Source organism: Cynocephalus volans, chromosome 10 (assembly GCF_027409185.1).
Source record: "Cynocephalus volans isolate mCynVol1 chromosome 10, mCynVol1.pri, whole genome shotgun sequence".
Classification (NCBI taxonomy): Eukaryota; Metazoa; Chordata; class Mammalia; order Dermoptera; family Cynocephalidae; genus Cynocephalus; species Cynocephalus volans.
The window spans coordinates 111,247,590-111,266,819 of NC_084469.1; the positions used below are offsets into that span (position 1 = coordinate 111,247,590).

The window sequence follows — 19,230 nt, forward strand, 5'->3', positions numbered from 1 at the left end:
TGTTGACAATGTGAATGAATCACTCTGTTGTTGACAAGGGCCTGGTCTGGAGGGAGGAGACACCGTGTAAACCCATGTGGCTGGGAGCCCAGCTCTGTGACGACAGCTATGTCGCATAGGGACAGGCACTTGAGGCCAGCCCTCCTGGCATCACGGAGAAGGGCTGGGTGCTTACGCCTCTCAGCCGACTTCTACAATGTGTAAAGTCTCATTCTCCATACCCTTGGGGAATGAGTGACTTCAGAAGAAAAGAGTCTTCCAGATAACACACTTGACAGTCAGCTGCTTCCAGATCATGGTTAAATGCTTCACTGGATGGCAGTGTTGTCATCAGTAGCCCTACATAACTAGGGCCACCCTGGCATGGTTCCTGGGGGTAAAGGAGGTGCGCCCTTCCTGGTTCCTGTCCCTCATCACCTTAACCTGCTCTACTGTCATTTCCATTGTCACAGCCACCATCCCTGGAGCATGGCTGCACACATAGAGGCCTCACCACGTATGGGCAGTAGACACAGTGCTGGAGTGGGTGCCATGCATAGAGCCTGCTCTCTGCTGCTGTGGTGTCCCGAGTCCCTGCTCCAGGCTTTTCACCTGCTGTGCCCTCTGCCGGGAGCACCCTTCCTTCCTGGCCTTGATACTCCCTGGGCCTGCGAGGATGGGTGCCACGACGCCCACCTTTGCGTTTCCTTTGCTCTGTGTGGTTCTGGTGTCTTCCACTGGTTCCCTTTTACCGCGTCATGTCACTCATGCATGAAAAGTTGTTAACGGACAGGACTCTCTCCCCTGTCTGTTCAAGAACTTGCTGCGTGTATCCAGAGGATATTGCCCTAGAGCCCCCCACATCATCCAAGAGAGACCCTCTGTGAGCCCCAGGGCAGCTCAGCGGTACAGAGGTGTTGCTTGCATCCCACGACACCTGCTCATTTTAAATGTACAGTCACAGTGAGTTTTACTGGTTCACCCTTGAGCCCATTTGCAGCCTCTTCCCGCTCTCAACCGGCACATGCTGATCTGCTTTGTCTCTTTAGTTTGCCCTTTCTGGAAACTTACTGTGTTAGTCTGTTTCTGTTGCTTACAACAGCATACCTGAAACTGGGTGATTTATAAAGAAATAAAATCTATTTCTTGTAGTTTCTGAGGCTGGGAAGCCCACGATCCAGGGAGCATACCTTGTGAGGGCCTCCTTTGGTGGTGACTCTCCAGAGCAATGCAGGGTGTCACATTGCAAGTGGATTGAGCAAGAGCTCACCTACCCACTTGCCCATTCGCTGTCCTTATAAATCCACCAGAACCATGCCCGTTACCCCCATTAAACCATCAACTTACTACTCCATGAATGAATCAACCCATTCACAAGGGCATGGTCTGTACAGCCTTTCAGTTACCATGATAGGATTTCCCACTCTCAACACTGTTACTGTGGGGTTAGCACATGACCTTTGGGGGACACTGTTCACCTGTAGCACTTTATAAATGGATCATACAATCTGTGCATTGTATGTCAGACTGCTTTCCCTTGCTGGCAGGTTTGAAGTTCATCCATATTGTGTATGTCAGTAGTTTGTGCTGTTTTTTTGTCAGGCAGATTCTGTACACCAGTTGACCAGCACTTGGGTTGTTGTGCTTCTTGGGTGCTGTGATTCTGCTGTGAATGTTGAGGTGTAAATCTTCACATAGAAGCATATATACCCAGAGTACATACCTGGGAGCGGAACTGCTGGGTGTATGTCACCCTCTGTTTAACCCTTCCACAGCAGCTGCACCTTGTCCCTTCCCCCAGCAGTGGGTGAGGGTTCCAGGTCCTCCGTGTCCTTGCCAATGCTTACTGCTGTCAGCCTCTGTTCAGCTGTTCCTGCAGGCATGGGGCATCTCGTTGGAGTGCAGTTGGCATCTCCCTGATGAGTCATGGCACCTAGTGTTTTCTTATGCATTTATTGGTCACCTGCAGGTCTTCTTTTTCATGTCTGTATTTAACTGAATTCCAAGCAAAGGTCACTTAAATCCTGCATCCCTAAGGGCCAGTCAGGTCAAGGTCCTTCACTGGCACTGCACCTCCCTTTCTGAATAGCAGCCCAGGTGGTGGTTCGTCATGGTTCGTGGGATGAGGTCAGCCCTTTCTGAGCTGCCCTGGAGGGGCCTTGCTCTTGTCTTGGCAGCCCAGTGGCCCTTGTGCCTTTTCCTTGTGCCTTTCCCACTGGCCATTTCCCAGTCCCAGAACAGGACAAGGGTATGGCTTTCTGGCCATTCTTGTGTCATGGTTGGCAGTAATTTGTGCTGTGAATCACGTTTACTGTGGAAAGGACCTGCATCTGCTGGCCTGGATGTGAGGGTGGCGTGCTTTGGAATAGTGGGGCATCAGATCCTGTGGGGTATGTCCTAGCATGTGGCATTAGCATGCTGGGGTGCCATCCCTCAGGTCTGCTCCAGACAGCAGCGTCTCAGCAGAGGAGGGGGCTCCTGGTATGCAGAGGAGGGGCCCTCTGTGCCTCCCAACCCATGCGCTGTGCATGTTGTTGTTGCATGCGTATAGCTTCATGGCTCACGCTAGCTAAGTGGACCCATGGGTCAGGGCTGTGGTAGAGCTGTCACCACGAAGCCAGCTACCTCTCGTGTCCTGTCCTGACACCCCTGGTCATACTCAGCTAACAAGTACTTTACTCCAGTTCTCGTCCTTCTGTAGCGCCTGCATGTCCCAGGCAGTTGGAGAGCTCTCCCGTTATGAAGGTCAGGGCTGAGCGTGCGGGCTCCAGGCAAGGTCCTGGAAAGGGTCCAAGAGGCTCCACAGGGCTGACTCAGGGTGTCGTCTCTGTTCTCGTCCCACTTGTAACTCTGGGTTCGTTCTCTACGTGTGTGTGGAGCTACTCCACATCCCCCAGGTCTGCGGTGGGCAGGGGATGGACAGGTAGCCACTCCACATGCAAGCAGTGCTTTGCCTCTGGGAAGAGCCGTGGGGTGGCCAGAGTGGGAGAGCCCAGTAGAGGTGGGGGGGGGCCGGAGTGGGGCCTGGGAGTGAGTGTCTCAGAGGAAATAGTGGTGGACCCTGAAGGGGGTAACAGGGATGGGCAGGCGCAAGAGCAGATTTGGGGGTGAGGGTCGTGGTCACAAACCAGAACCATGCTGAGTGTGGTGTCAGGATCACTGGAGGTGCATACTGATGGCCAGGGATAGGAGAGAAGAAAGTACAGTCCTCCTTCTGGGTCCTCGTTCTTTCTAAAATGTGCCAGAGACTGATATCTGAATAGCTGAAGCTTCAGTATTTATTTTGAACTTTTTAGAATATTTTTTCTTTGGGAACTCCACTGCCCCAAGCACAGTGACAAACTGCTCTGGAGTGTGATGTGGGAGCTGGGCAAGCTTTGGGCTCCATCCTGCCAGGGCTTCCCTGCTCCCCGCCAGCCCCTCTGCTTCCCACTGCAGAGGGCGATGCACCCCCATGCCCAATTCTGTTTGAACGGGGTGTTTGTGAGACACTTAGCCTGGGTTGATGGTTTCACGGGGACCAACAGGGATGTGAGAACAAAGAGGGGAGGCCTCGGAATTCGTGATTCAGCATCAGCCTGTCCTGCCCTTGCTATGTCCCAGCAGGGCTGTGGGGCCACAGGCATGCTGAGCCCTGCCCTTCCCTCCCGATGGGACTTACAGGCCAGCAGTGGCTCCTGAGGACATGGTGCATCTTCCCAACCCAAGTCCCAGGCCTGATGCCAGTGTCTCCCATCAGGGCTGCCCATTGCTTGTGTCTAGAGGCACCACTCTTGGTTCTCATGTGGCCCAGCCCTGTGTCCATCCAAGGATCTCTTACCAATCCTTCAAATCCCTGCTCCAGTGAACCTTGCCTGTAATTTTCAGACATGTGTGCATTTTTCTCTTGCTTCTCCTGAAAATGCTGTCTCCATCCTGCTTCTTATATAACTGGGAATTAAGTCTTCGGGTTTCCAGGTGTCTGTATTGACGTTTTCTCTCTCTCTTTTTTTTTTTTGTAGGATTCTGTTTCGCTGAGACCATCAATCCGATTTCAAGGAAGCCAAGGGGTGAGTCTTTTTTGTCTTGATCATATTTGGCATCGTGGAACCACTGTGGGCTTGGGCCTGTCCTGACCTGCTGGGCACAGCAAGCAGGCTCTGTGGAGGCCAGGCCCTGGGCCTGCCAGGCTGCCCTGTCCCAGCTGAGGTCTACCTGTCTCTGGATGCCCCCTGTCTTGTCCCAGGGCCAGGTCCATACCTAGCCCAACCCTTGGAGCGTACAAAAGGCCGTCGGGCGTGGAGGGCGGCTCTACTCTCTCAGCGGCCCCTCAGGGTGCCCCTTCCTGCAGCGAGTGCACACCTGGCTCCTAGAACCCTGGTCACCTTTCTCACCTGGTCTCTGAGATCCTCTGTCTGTTAGTGGACTCCAGGACCATGGGCGTTTGTCTGGTTTGGGGTAGTGGGGGAGGGGGGTTATAGAAACTTATTTAACACCCCCATTTTTTCTGAAAGGTTTTTAAAAAATGACCACATTGTAGAAAAATCAGTAACGAAAGAAACATGTGAGTTGTTCACCACCCTCATCCCCTAGGTCTTGGGACTCCCTGTCTCCCATCAGTACCCACCAAACACACCTGGAGCAGTGTGGTTTTTCTTTTAGTCTGTATTGCTAGTCTGCTTTTTGGTTTTTTATGTGAAGAGTTCCACATTGTACCTAAGTCAGCTTCTGCTCTCACAGCACAGGAAGGGCTGAGGGACATGGATGTGAGTGGGTTTCCAGATGCTGTCCAGGGTGCTGCAGAGAGAGGAGTCTCTGGGGAGTGTGTGTCTGTATGTCGTGTACAGCTGTGAAGAGACCCACCACGAGGAATGGGCTCACATGACTGTAGGCTGGCCAGTCTGCAGTCCCCAGGGCAGGCTGGCGACAGATGGTCTCTAGGCGGAGCTGCTTCCCCCTCAGGGAACCCTCAGTTTCCCTCTTAAGACCTTCAGCAGATTGGATGTGGCCATTGAGGGTTGTCTCCTTTACTTACTTAAAGTCAACTGCTTGTGGTGGTAACCACATGGACAGAATACCTGCACGCACAACTAGACTGGGGTGTGATGGGATCACAAACCCCAGGGAGCTGCAGCCTGGCCAGTTGACCTGTGGCACTCCCACTCCACCAGCCCCATCCAAGTGATGTCTCCCCTTTACTTTTCCCTGGGACATTCTCCCAGGGGTCAGACTTCAGTGTCGGGGGCGGGGCTGGTCTGGTCTCATCTGGATTTACTACCAGACCGGCCCCACAGTGCCCTCTGGTGTCCCATGATCACACTGTGCTCTGAATAGCTGCCTGACCCATCTGTCCTAAGCAGCGAGGAAACCCCACCCACCTTAGCATGCGTGTCCAAGGACCATCTCCAGCCTAGGAACGCAAGGGTGCACAGTGGTGCTGGGAGAGTGAGAGAAAGCTGGGGCCACCTGGGGATCTGGGCAGACCATGAGCTGGTGACAGGAACCCCCTGCTCAGCCTCGTGGTGTGAAACAACGGCTTCAGTTTAATTAGTGAGGTGTTTGCTCTGGAGCCCTTGGTCCTGCCATACTGGGCCATGCTGCCGGCTGGCCACGAAAAAGCCCTCACGGGGCTCTGTGGGATGTAATGTCCTGTGATCTCCACAGGGCACTCCCTGGAGGTGTGTTCATTTACAGATCTGTCACTCAACATCTTCCAGTCTCCTGCTGTCCACCTTCCTGGGGTTCAGGGCTGGAGGGACACCCAGGGGATGCTCCCAAGATGGGAGGCAGGTGCTGGGAGCTGGTGGGGTGGGCACAGACCCCACATTCCTCTGCTACAGCACCTAGCACCCATAGGGTCTGTGTCTCACATCCTGCTTTTCCCTGAGGCGAGGTCTTCACAGGCCCACCTGAGGCTGTGGGGTGCCCTGGGGATGAGGGCGCCCTCATTCTGCACGTGCTTCTTGGGGCAGCAGCGTGTTCTGACTTGGCCAAGGCCACAGGCACTGCACCCGGGGCTAGAACTGCCTCTGTGTGCCTCGATTTCCTCTGGAAGATGGAGAGTGGGTTGTAACTCCAGCCAAGACCCTGTGTACTGTCTTGGCAGGGCCTGGTGATCTACAGGTGGTGTCTGGGGTCCATGCCCGCAGCAGGACTTCAGGGGCTTGGGAAGCCAGGGAGGCCAGTCCTGCCGCCACAGGGAAGAATCATGAGGCGGGGAGGTGGCAGAGGGGTGGGAGTTAGGGTGGTGTTAATTCTTTTTAAACAGCTTATTGAGGTGTAATTCAAATACCATAGAATTCACCTATGTAAGTTACACAATGTGGCGGGTTTTAGCATATTCACAGAATTGTGTAGCTGGCATCACTGTCCAGTTACAAAACATTTTCCTCACCTCCAAAAAGAAACCCTGTCTCTGTCAGCAGTCACTCCCCACCCTCCTTCCCTGGCCCCTGGCAACCACCAGTCTGCTGTCAGTCTCTGGGTTGGCCTGTTCTGGACATTTCATATTAATGGAATCACACACTCTGGGGCTTCTCATGAATGATGTTGTTAATTGTTGTTAGAGCCGTTTGTAGAAATGAGACCATGCTGTCCATTCTGTTTTCACTTGTCACGTCCTGGCCAGCCTCACATCAGTGCTCATAGGTCTTGCTCCACCAGGTGGACACTGCCTCTGTCCTTGGGGCTTAGAGGACCAGATGGGGCTGTCCTTGCCTTTCAGAACACGTTATTCTCGATGCTCAGAATTACCAAGTGGGGTCAGCAGGACTGTGCTCTTTAACAGTAGGAAACACCGAGGCTCAGAAATCAGTGTGACCATTGAACATATGATCCAAACCAGGCCACTTTTGAGAGCAAGAGGAAGTAATAGGAGCTCAGACGTGAGTGGCTGTGTTGACCAAGCTGTCGTAACAGGGTCCCCCTCAGGTCTTGCACTCGCAACAGGGTCACCCTCAGGTCTTGCACTTGCAGAACTAACCTCTGTGTGACCCTACTGTGACCATCACAGAACCATTGTCTTCTGAGGAAGCTTCTTCCTCTCAGGTCTCCTGCCAAGCTCGAGCTGAGGAAGGTGCCACCATGTCTAGATGTCTTGGTGCCCAGGCTGCCATGTCACCACTGGGGATGCAGCCCTGCTTTTCCTTGCAGTTGGTTTTGCTGGAGTGCCTTTTCTTCATGCCCACTGTGGCTGCCCTCTGCCCTGGGCACAGAGTCCAGACCCCATGGCCTGGCGTGGCCTTCCCACTGGCCCTCGATGACTGACTCTCAGCCCTGCACTGTGTCTGCTGCAGCCTGGCCCGCGTGTTCCTGAGGAGTGAGGAGGGGGCACAGCTTTGCTGTGCGGACTTCACCTGAAGGGTTGGAGGTGCGGCAGGTTGTTGCTGTTATTGTAGAGGTTCTCTCAGACCAGAAAGTTACAGAAAACAGAGTGAGGAGAAATTATTCGTGTATCATAAAATGTTATGAGCTAGTATAGAAGTCTGGGGGAAGTACATGAATATATATATAAATCCCATTTCAGTTACACCTTTGTTCATTTAGAAGGCAAATTGTCTTTCTGGTTTTGAAATCCCTGGATGTGTTTCACTTGTCTGTATTTCCATGACTTTTTAGAAAAGATATTTTTAAAGCCTAAGTCTGGTCAGTTTGGTTTGAATTACTTGGAACTTAGTTATGATGTAGTTGCTGGATTGAATCTGACTGATGATTTTCAAAATAACCACTTGCTAAATTAAAACTAAATTTTACAAACAAATTTGTATGTTCAGGCCAAAGGTTTTACATGTGGTCTGTAGTCATGTTTTGCTTGTTCAGCACAGTGTTGTTAGTATTATTATCATTATTTTCAAGTTGATTAGTTGCTAATTTTTAAAAATCAAGATGGGCTGGCCCGTGGCTCACTCGGGAAAGTGTGCTGATAACACCAAGGCCACGGGTTCGGATCCCCATATAGGGATGACCAGTTAGCTCACCTGAGAGAGGGTGGTGCTGACAACACCAAGTCAAGGTTTAAGATTTCACTTACCAGTCAACATTAAAAAAAAAAAAAAAAAAAAAAAAAAAAAAAATCAAGAGATTTTCATTTAAAAAATTATAACTTCTTGACTTCTTTGGGGGAAAAAAATTGAACATCTGGCAAACTTGGACGTACACTCTGCAACAGGCAGGGGTCGAGTATCAGGGCCTGCTTTAGGTGGAACGTAGATCTTCAATTCATCATAGTCCTTGCCCAGCCTGTTCACTAACATATGTCTTCTGCCTGGTGGCAGTTCAGTTTGCAGCCTCTGGTGTAGTCATAGCCTACACAGCTTGAATGTCTTCCCAGAGTCGGGAGTCCTACAAAGAGAGGTTCTGTAATACTTGGGAAGCATGCATATTGGTGCAGCTGATAAAAAAAGAAAGAAAAGTAGCGGTTGGTGTCCAGGGCTGTTCCAGGTGCAGAGACTCCTGTTTGCCATGGTGGGACCTGAAGGGCAGTTCCTAGAAGATTTGGCCACATTTATCAACAGGCTTCGGTGTCTGAGTGTTTGGGAATTGACTCTTTGGGAGTAATTAGTGATATACACAAATACTTAGCCACAAGGATGGTTGTTGCTATGTTGTTTGTAACAGGGACTGCTTGGAAACAATCTAAAAAAATGACTAAAATGGGAGTTTTGGAGTCGGAAGCCATTGGATGGCATGGCTGAGCAGCACAGGAGCCCGAGTGGGTCTGGCTCTTGGCTCTTCTGAGTGTCCGCATGCGTGTCAGATGCTCTCAGAAGGGACGTTGGGAGGTGCCATTGGTTGGGGTGGAGGATGTGAGGGTCCCGCTGGGGGACAGGCTGCTCCACTACTGGACGTTCTGCTCTGCCACCCGGTAGTAGCTGTCTTTACAAAGGATATGTTTCATTCTGAGAGCTCACTGAGAAGCAAAATAACAAAGAAAACAAATGTTACCTAAACCACTGGCCAGAGAGAGAGCCGGGCAGTCAACGTTCGGGCCCTGCATGCGTGTGGACACAGGGTCATCACAGGGTGGTTTGTCCTGTTTCAAGTGAGCTGAATGTCCAGGCTTGTCCTCCACCATTCCCCGCCCCCAAGGACTAGATTTGTCTCTTCAAGACCCTCCTCCTCTCCACTGCAGAGGAGGCCCCGCAGGGGTCAGGGAGGGCAGCTACCCTGCTTAATCTCTTTCAAAGGGAGAGATTAAGGGCTTTGGCAGGGGCCTGACCTGCAGCCAAAGCAATGCCCCCTGTGGCTGTGGGGCAGGTCAGTGAGAAGGGCTGCGGGCTTTGGTCCCTCTGGATGCTGGGAACCACCTGGGATGAACCATGATCTGCTCCAGGCTCTGTGCATCTGTGACTGCAGCCACATGCTTAGGTTTATGGCAACTTCCCACAACCTCTCCCACCCCGCAGTAACTGACGGGCTGACATCAGACACACCCAAACCTGCCGTGCTCAGGCCATCTGATGGCCACGTGGCAGCCCAGAAGAACTTAGGTCTCTGGAGCCTGTGTGCAGTCCCCAAAGGGCAGCGGAGACCTTTTCCAGAAGGCACAAGTGCCAGCCTGGTGGGGGCTGCCTTTCGGGTGAGCTCTCATCTGGTGCTGGGAAAGTGCCGCATTCCTGGACTCTTCACACCCCGCTGGCTTCCCTGCCGGTTCCCGATAACTGGTAACCATTAACCAGCAGCAGAACAGCCAATTAATCAGAGGATTCCAGGTGCTGCAGCGCCTCTGAGCCAGGAAGGGGCTGGGGCCATGAGAACCTGCGGGGCTTGGCTCTGAGCAGAGCATTTTTACTAGCAGTCTCCTCCTAGACACCTCCCCCCCGCCACTCACCACAAGGGCTCTCTGTGTGTCCCCTTGTCACCAGCAGCATGAGGCTCTCCCGAGCATTGCTTTCAAGTCCCATGTCACCCACCCTCATGCAGCTGCAGTAGGTGCACAGGCCTGGCTCTGGGCTCTGTGCTGCGTCCTCTGCCTTCTAGGATGGGTTTTATTTATTTATTTATTTTTTTTTTTTTTTTGTCGTCTTTTCGTGACCGGCACTCAGCCAGTGAGTGCACTGGTCAGTCCTATATAGGATCCGAACCCGCGGCGGGAGAGTCGCCGCGCTCCCAACGCAGCACTCTACCAAGTGCACCACGGGCTCGGCCCTAGGATGGGTTTTAGAAGCAGATGTACATGCCTGTGCAGAAGAGATCCCAGCAGGGTGAAGCATCCTCCACCTGGGGAGAAGCACAGTTGCTGGTCCCTGGTCAGGCCCAGGTGGGGCCCTCTCAGCACTGACTGGGCGCATGGTTGCCCCTGCCCACTGTCGCTGTGGGGACCTTCCCATGGCAGCATGGGGGGTGAGCCTTGCTGTGCCAGGCTTGCTGTGCCTCTGTGTACCCAGCCCTGGCCTTGCCGCCACCTCTCTGCTGAAGGACATTTCTCCACTGGAACAAGTGTAGATCCTGCCCGCCCCCCTAGTGGGGTCCATGTTTGCCACGGAGAGGACTGCACGTGAGGTTGCCCAGCTGTCACATGCTGGGGGCAGGAACCAGGAGCAACTTGAGACTCATTCAGGCCAGGAGAGCCTGGGTCTCAGCCAGAGCCAGCACCACACATGTGGCGGGGATTAGAGGACCGAAGAGGGGTGGAGGAAGAGCCACCCTTGCCAGGGTTCAGGTTCAGTCAGAGGCTCCTTTTGATTTCCCTGACGTCATGGTGTGCGGGCTTCCCTCATCCGTTGCATTCTGGATAACCAGGTAATGGCACCACACTCCAGAAACCTGAGCCTGCAACTTCTGGGCAACTTGTTTCCAGTTACTTTGGTAATTGAGAACAAAAGTCACATCTGGGAAAGGACGTGCAGGCAGGACAGGGTGGTGCATGTGCTGGGCAAGGGAATACCTTGGCAATGTCCGAACAAGATGGGGCTGGACAGCTGGGGTCACCACGTGGCTCCAGCCAAGGCTGTAGGGTGTGTGTGTGTGTGTGTGTGTGTGTGTGTTTGTTTGTGCCCCAAGGTGAGTCATCAGAGGGAGTTGGGGGCTTGATTTTTCAGACACTGAGTACGAGTTGCTCCATCCCTCTCTGACCCTAATAGACACGTGTTTGTGTTCACATCAGGATTGACCTGGTGTCCCTGTCTTGCAGGTCTCAAGATGGGTGGCTGGGTGGGGCCCTCTGTGGGCTTTGGCCTTGCCCTCCACTGGCCATGGGTCCCAGGCTGGCCCTAACCCCAGCTTCCGTTTCTGCCTCGTCAAAGCAGGATGTGTGTTCCTACCCCACAGGGATGTGCATGAGGGTTGAGGAGGAGTCTATGCAGACCCAGTGTCCAGGCAGGGCAGGGTCGATGGGACAGCTTTTCTCTTGGAGCAGCGTTCAGCCTGGAGCAGGGGGCAGAAGGAGCATCCCTGTGAGGATCTGCAGACCTGGACAACTGGTGCAGACACTGCCTGGATTCCCCAGGCCAGGCTCTTTCTGTGGGGAGCAACTGGGCCTGGGAGCTGTTTTGTCCTGGAGCAGGGACGGGCGTTAAGCTGGTTGGGTCACGTACCATTGCAGGCTGACAGCTTCCCTGTGTCCAAACACCACCCTGAGGGCTAAGTCCCAGCCAAGACCATGCAATAGGGGCAGAAGACCAGTGTCCCTTCATGTGACCTGGAGGCTCAGGAGCCGTGTTCTTGGTCTCACATACGAGGTACAGACAGGCACAGCTGCCTGGGGGCAGGTACGACAGCTTGGCAGGAGCAATAGGGTAGGAGGATTCAGCCTTGGGTGACGTTCTGTCCTGTGCTGACATGGTGTCTTGTCCTCATGTCCCGGAAAGGAGACGGGGTTCAGGTGTGCTGAGGGGGTTGCGGTAGCCAGGAGATAAAGCCTGATGTTCAACCATGTCCCCCTCCTTATTGACAACTTGTGCTCCTTTCGGGTGTCTTCCTGGCTGTGAGGAACGTGTGAGCTCAGACCCAGGGATCAGATTATGAAGGATCACCCCCGCCCTCCATAGCATGCCTCGGGCCTGCATCCAGTGTGGACAGGGCAGGGGCTGGAGTGTCGGCCTGGGATCAGGGCCTCTGGGCATGATGCTGCCCACACCGAGCCCTGCATCTTGGCTGGGAACCGTGTTGTCTGTCTGTCTGCCTGCCACAGGCTGTCTCTTGTCCTGGGGAGGGCTGTGGCTTTGCCTAGTTGGGCTGCAGAGGTGCTGCCCAAAGTCTGGTTTATGTGAACTGTGACACACAGGTTCTGTGTCACATGTAACCTGTAATGTGGTTTGTCAAGGGCCACTGCTGCCCATCTGTGGGCCCTGCAGGGCCTGTGCCTGCCATGGTCACAGCCACAGGACGGTGGACAGGACAGTGAATGAACACTCAGCTGGAGTCTGGGTCCTGGGGAGGCGATGCTGAGAGGGTGGCTAAGCAGGTCGAGTGTCTGAACTGAGCGGCCTGCCCTGCTGGCCACTGATGCCCGTCTTGTTGCATTTCACCTTCTTGGGTGTCCCAGGCCAGGTCTGCCCCATTTGCCGAATGGAGAAACTGAGTCAGGGCCCAGACAAGCCACTTCCCCAGAGTCACACAACTGGAGTGAGGTCATGCATCTGGGTGGGAACAGAACACTGTCCTCCTTAGTCTGCAGTGCTTTCGCTGCTAACAAACCAGACATGGGCCCCTCACCCTGCTCTATGAAGGAGCCTGAGGCCCCTTCCCGAGCATTGCTGTGAGTGAGTGGTCGCAGTCAGGAGAGCAGAGATGTGTTTCCCGTTGTGAGGGTCGCCCTGTGGGGATGTGTGTGGGAGAGACAGGTAGATGGAACTGCAGCCCATCCTCCGTCCCCTCCATGCAGAGGACCTCCTGGTCACATCTCCCCTGTCTTCGCAGCACATCTCCATCCCCCAGCCCGACTGTCCTGTGGAGGCGCGGACGTTCTCCTTCTACCTCTCCAATGTCGGCCGTGACAGCCCCCAGGGCAGCTTCGACTGCATTCAGCAGTACGTCTCCAGGTGAGGTCCCTGCTGCCTTTGGCCCAGGGCTGGGATGTGCCCATTGAAACCCCATTGCCCGAGTCAGTGCTGACAGCCCTGTGTCCAGGCCGGGTGGGGGCCTGGGGTTCAGGCCCCAAGACCTAGTCTCCCTGAGTCCTCCCTGGTCTTGATCCTGGCCCCTGGGCCCTTGTCTTGCAGCCATGGGGATGTCCACCTGGACTGCCTGGGCAGCATCCAGGACAAGATCACAGTGTGTGCCACCGATGACTCCTACCAGAAGGCGCGACAGAGCATGGCACAGGCGGAGGAGGAGACACGGAGCCGCAGCGCCATCGTCATCAAGGCTGGAGGCCGCTATCTGGGTGAGCAGTGGGTACAATGGGGGCTCAGACCTGCCGGGCAACTGTCGGGGGCAGGGCTGGTTTGGGGTCCACCCAGGCCAGGCACTCACTATGCCCTAAGCAGAAATGGTGGGTCAACAGCAGGGCCGACCCCCAAGCAGGACATGCCTGGACCAGCGTCTAGGACAGGAAAGAAGGTCCAGCCACTGTGGCCAGCAGGCTGTGGCAGCTGCTGCCCTGTGAACCCCAAGGTGGACAGAGAGGCCTGAGAACTCCAGGAGTTCCAAATCGGCAGCCCTCCCCGCCACAGGCTGTAGCCTCAGGGACTTTCACCTATCAGGGAGACAAACAGGTTTCTTGAAGACTGGGGGTGCGGTCAGGGTGAGGGCCCTGGTCTGCTGTCCTCTGGCTGCCACCCCTCTCTCATATGACCACCAGCTCCTCCCTGTGGCTGCTGTGCACTGAGGCGACAGGCAGACCTTGAGGTAAACTAATGCCATCCCAGTGCCCTGGGGAGGCTCCACAGCTTAGCGTTGGCTGGCTGGTGACTTCAGTGGAGTTGAGAAATGACAGGTGTGAAAAACAGGAAGAAAGTTTGGAGAGCTCCGCCACCACCGCAGTCCTTCTACTTCAGAGCGGCCGGGGCTGTGTGGAGTCAGGACTCACACTGGGGAGCTCTTTTGACCAGGCTTTAGGGAGGGGTGAGGTGGCTTCAAGCACACAGCAACCCTGATGGCTTTTCTTGGGCTTTTCTTTATTAAGAAAAGGCGGGAGGATTTCAATTCCTCTTTCCCCTGAAGGAAGTGTGTGATTTCCCATTGCTTGGCAGTGGGATTGGCTCTGAATGAAACCCCAGGCATCATTGCAGGAGTTGGCCCTCCCAGGTAATGCTGGGCCTGAGTGGACACATTGCACGTCCAGGGAGCCAGGCCACAGCATCGAGGCACTGGGCTGTGGGCCACCACACATGGCGCTGCTAGGGAGAGAGCAGCTGGGGGAGGCAACAGAGCCCGAGAATGCTTCACCTGCCTGCTATAGCTTCATCATGGAAACGTGGACGTCTGTACACGTCAATAAATTTGTGCGTTCTTCAGCCAAAAACTTGGTCAAAAAATTCATGTCGTTGTACCAGTTTGGGTACATTGAAGGTTTTTGAAAGTTTGCATTCTGGTGGAAGCTCTCTGTCTCTGTGTGACCTGACTGTCTCAGAGCATTTGGATGTCAGCCCGTCACCCCTACCTCGGTCAGTTGGCTGGGTTCTTTGGGGATGCTGTTGGAGCCTGTTGAACAGACCCCAGTGGCATGAGCAGCTGGCCCTGGGGATTTTAAAAGCACAGCATTCTGTATTAATTGGACAACTCAGATTTTGAGGGATAAGATCAGAAGGAAGTCATCTGGAGTGCTCTTTGGCCGAAGCCGAAGGGTTTGAGATGCTGCTGAGCTTGACTGCCACCCACATTCCAGAGGGTGCCAGGGCACCCTTCAGGATAGACTGAGTGACTTCTGCATGGAGGCTCTGTGGAAGAACAGCAGACTAGACCCTGCCTGCGTCTCTGTTGGTGTCGGCGACATAGGGGACGACTGCTGTCCCCGGGCTCCAGGCACAGACACACCTGCCCTAGGAGCCCTTGGTGCGGCCATGGCTGGGGAGCTGCACACACCCTGGGGTCTCTAGAGCAGCTGCCTGAAGTGGCTGACACCTTTAGTCACTGCTTTAAAAAACAAAAAAAGATGGACCCATGGGCCAGCGTAGGACTGTGAAGTGCAGACTTGGGGGCGCCTGTCTCTCGTGGTTCAGGCACCCCATTTTAACATCAGAGGGGTTCACAGACCCAGGGGCTGGCTGGTTAGCTCACTTGGTTAGAGTGTGGTACTGATAAAACCAAGGTCAAGGGTTTGGATCTCCCTAGCTGCCAAAACAAAAAACACACAAAAAGTAAAAGAAGGGTTCACAGACCCACCCCTTGCTGCCCTCCGTAGTGATCAGCTGTTTTGTCCCCAGGAGTTAGGTTTCCCGCAATGAGGTCAGATAAGGCTGTAAACATGCTTCTACCTCCTACACCTCCCGGCCCGTCTCAGCCACCCCTCCACTCCCTCACGCCCATGCTCTCATTGCAGGTAAGAAGGTTCAGTTTCGGAAACCAGCCCCAGTGGCTACGGATGCCGTGCCCTCCCGGAAGCGGGCGACCCCTATCAACCTGGCAAGTGCCATCAGGAAAAGCGGCACTGGTAGTGTGAGCGGGGGCAGTGGGGTGTCTCAGAGGCCCTTCCGGGACCGGGTACTGCACCTCCTGGCGCTGAGACCCTACCGGAAGGCTGAGCTACTCCTGCGGCTGCAGAAGGATGGCCTGGTGCAGGCAGACAAGGACACTCTGGACGGCCTCCTCCAGCAGGTGCGTGCCCACCTGGGGATAGGGGAGCAGGGGGATCACCACCTCTGTCTGATTCTGGCTTCTGCAGATGGTTGCTTCTGGGCAGAAAGGACCTAAACACTGAGGCTGGGATTCGGGCTGGCTGGGAAGAGCCTTCCTGGGGTCTCTCCTAGATTCACAGCATGCCTCAGAGCTGTGGCCTTCTGGGTTAGAACAGGCTTAGGGAGGCCATGGACGTGTCTCTGAGTGTGGTGCTCGCTGTTCGGGGGCCCCAGGGGTCAGCTCAGCATGGCGGCCATGTCCCCCTCCTCCATGGTCTGCTGACACACAGGCAACAGGGCCAGGCACCATGTATCCAAGGCCTTGGTTGCGTTCGGTTTGTAGAATCGGAGCCTGGGGAGCCTGCACATGCATGTTAGAGCTCATGCTCCCCAGGCAGGCCGCAGTGCAGATTGGCTCCCTGACACTCTCCAGCTGTGATTCCAGCAAGAGGCTTCACATTGCAGACCCTCGGGCTTCCGTCTGTGACTGGGGTGCAACCGCAGCACCTCTCTGGGGGATGTGGTGCTGGCAGGTGGAGCCTGCTGTATGAGACACCCTGGGGGTGTTGGGGCAGGAGCGTGGCTCTGGCCACCTTCTCGCTGTCCCCCACAGACATTCCCCAGGCCCTGCCCTGGCTACCTGGGAACCCAAGGAAGGTGAACGACTGGAGCTGGCCTTGCAACATCAGCGGGCTGTGTGCACGCAACCTTGCTGTGCTTGAGAAGGTGTGGCTGAGCCTCCTGTGTCCACAGGGCAACAGGATATTAGAGTCACATTTTCCTGAGCCACCACATCCCACACAGAGCTGAATGCCCTGTGTTCAATCCCAGTATCAACCGGCCACAAAAAGAAAAGAAAAGGATGTTTAGTTTCATGACCCAAAAGTTTTCTTTGGTAAAGGGGCTTGCCAAAGCCTCCAGAAAGCTCCAGAACCTGAGAGATGTCCACAGGGGACTCTTTTCCTAAGACAGTCAAAGGTGTTGGCCTTGTTCTCAGGAACTCTGAGGGAAGGATAGAGAAGCCCTCTCCCAGGCTGGGCGTTCCCTGTGCCCCCTGTCCAGCACAGGGAAACTCAGGCAGGGCTGGCACATCACTGGCAGGAGTTGCTGAGGGGAACTCGATGGAGTTGTCAGACACAGGTGGGACCCATGTGGCTTGGATAGGTGGTACCAAGCCAGTCCTTTCCCAGGAACAGAGACAGGTCATGCCAGGCCTTGTGGGCAGAGTGTCCCTTCCTGTGCCCACCCCATTTTCTCCTTAATAGCCCCGTCATCTGCCCTGTGTTCTCCATGCCGCATGTTCTCCCCAGAAGTTATAGAGGTGGCTGGGCCCCATTGCTTGCAGAAGTGGATGGCCTCAGGGGATGCGCTGCACCCGGCTGGTCATGTCCAGCCTCCCCAGGCCACCAGGATCTCCGATAGAGACACACTCATCAGGGGCACCCTTGCTGCTCCTCCTGTGGGCACACCCAAAGCAAAGGTATCAGACATCTGTCTCCAGGGCTGGCTAATCCCCAGGGAAACGTAGGCTCATCTTCGAGGGTAGGGTGTTGACAGGTGGGTGATATTTAGCAAAACCTATCAAGGGTGGTAGAAACATTCCAAGCGCTTGACCCGCTAGTCCCACTTCTGGGAAGCCAGCTGAAGGAAGCATTGCCAGCGTGGAAAAACGTGCACACAGCGATGACTGTTTGTGCTGTAGAGGAGCTGGGAACGGCGTCGGCATCCAGCAATAGAGAAGTGTCTGATTAATTATGGTTCAGTCACTGGGTGGAATATTATTCAACTGCTAAAAAATGCTCCCTGTGGAAACTGCTCTGACATGGAGTCCTCATGGGATGTGGCCACAATGGGAAACGGCAGCCGCCACGTGTGGCTGGAGACCAGGGCCCCCAGGAGGCTGTCCCAGATGGACCCACTTAGGACAGTGGCACTGAACTCCCTTAAGGCTGTTTCAGGCAGATGTTCTGACTCAGTCGTTGCCAACAGTCTTGGAGACCAGCTCAGCAGTGAGCGAGAGCAGGGCTGGCTGCTTGCAGGGCAGGTGGGCGCAGGCCTGGCCCGTGGAGGCGCCCCTCTCCTGGCAGCCTGTCTGTGGCCAGCTCTGCTGTGTTAGTTGCTATCTGAAATGAAAGTGTGGGGCTGCTGATGGGGTTGTGGGATTGTAGGTGGTGGCTCTCCCCTTTTCGGAGCCAGCCCAGCCCCCAGCACCTGTAAGAACTGTGAATCTGGATCTCATGTCCCGACGCTTGTCCCTTTTGCACCCTGAGAGTCGTGTGCAGGAGAGCTGGGGAGTGAGGTGTGGCATGGGGCAGGAGTGAGCCACCCCATCCCCTTTTCTGTCTCAGTCTGTCTCCCTCTATGTCTCTGTACCGCACGCCACTCCACCTCCACATGCTATCAAGTGTTTTTAGTAGCACCCATCTCTGCAAGGTGACACTGGCTCTGTCTTGCAGGTGGCCAACGTGAGTGTCAAGGACGGCACTTGCACGCTGAGGGACTGCATGTACAAGGATGTGCAGAGGGACTGGCCTGGCTACTCGGAAGGGGACCAGCAGCTGTTGAAGCGTGTGCTTGTCCGGTAAAGCCACCCCATACCCTAGTGTGTCCCTACTGCCTGAGCTCTTCCCGACGGTGCTGGGGTGGTCTTGCATGGTCCCAAAGGCCAAGGGGTCCTTGGAAGCCTCTCTGGCTGTTCTCCCCACTGCCCAGGTCCCCCCCCACCATGGCCTCCTGTACGGGGAAAGGCCAGCTCCCTCTGAGTGGGCCGGAGGGTGTGAGTCACCAGCCTCAGCCTCAGAGTCCCTGGACGAAAGTCCACCCAGGCTGCTTGCTGTGGTCCCCAACTTCCTGCCAAGCTTCCTCCAAAAACCCAGGTGTCCCTACCAGCTTCCACTGAAGTCCACCTACTTGTTAACAAGAACCTCTGAAGAACATGCAGGGGAGAGAAGCGGGGCAAAGCAGGGCTCCCTGTGGACATGCTTAAGCAGAGCTAATTAAATGCACCCTCCCAGGCTGATTGGGACCCAGGTCAGGAGAGACGGGGTGCTCTGGGGAGCTGCGGTCAGGGAGGTAGGCGGTTGATGAGCTCCTCGATAGCTGCCTGTTTTGGACGCTGGGCTGTGAAGCCAATTGTTCAGAGCAGGTTGATACACTAATTAGTCCTTAAGTGATTTCTCAGGGACTTGGAGCTATGTATGAGTTTGTTGTCTTTTTATTTTAAGTTCAGCTGCTTAAAGTAGTAACTGCATCTGGAAAGCAGAGCAGAGTTGGGGTCACTCCAGGGGTGGTGTTTGTGCACCTTCCCCCAGCCTGCTGGTCAGTGTCCCTCAGGTCACGGCTCTGGCTGGCTGGAGCCCTTGTCTGGTGGTCCTGGTGCTCGGGGGAGGCTGGTGGAGGACACAGTCTTGGCAGGAGACCCCTCCTCTGTGTCCCTTCCCTGAGGGTTCTCTGTTATTCTAGCTAAACACATCTCAGTGACTCTTTCACCTTCTTCCTCCAGGTGTCTCCATCCGTCACACACTTTTGGCCAAAGGGCTGAGTGTTGAAATGGCCT

At 54.8% G+C, this 19,230-nt stretch overlaps 1 protein-coding gene across 2 annotated transcripts in view; it reads left to right on the forward strand.

Moving 5' to 3' along the window:
• The window catches only part of ELL (elongation factor for RNA polymerase II), a 70,064-nt gene that overhangs the window by 37,799 nt on the left and 13,035 nt on the right, over positions 1 to 19,230 (forward strand). For both annotated transcript variants that reach the window (XM_063110523.1, XM_063110524.1), the window contains exons 2-6: positions 3,981 to 4,028; positions 12,817 to 12,938; positions 13,119 to 13,282; positions 15,380 to 15,654; positions 18,131 to 18,255. In XM_063110523.1, the coding sequence (XP_062966593.1) occupies positions 3,981 to 4,028; positions 12,817 to 12,938; positions 13,119 to 13,282; positions 15,380 to 15,654; positions 18,131 to 18,255 (734 nt within the window). The remainder of the gene's footprint in view (positions 1 to 3,980; positions 4,029 to 12,816; positions 12,939 to 13,118; positions 13,283 to 15,379; positions 15,655 to 18,130; positions 18,256 to 19,230) is intronic.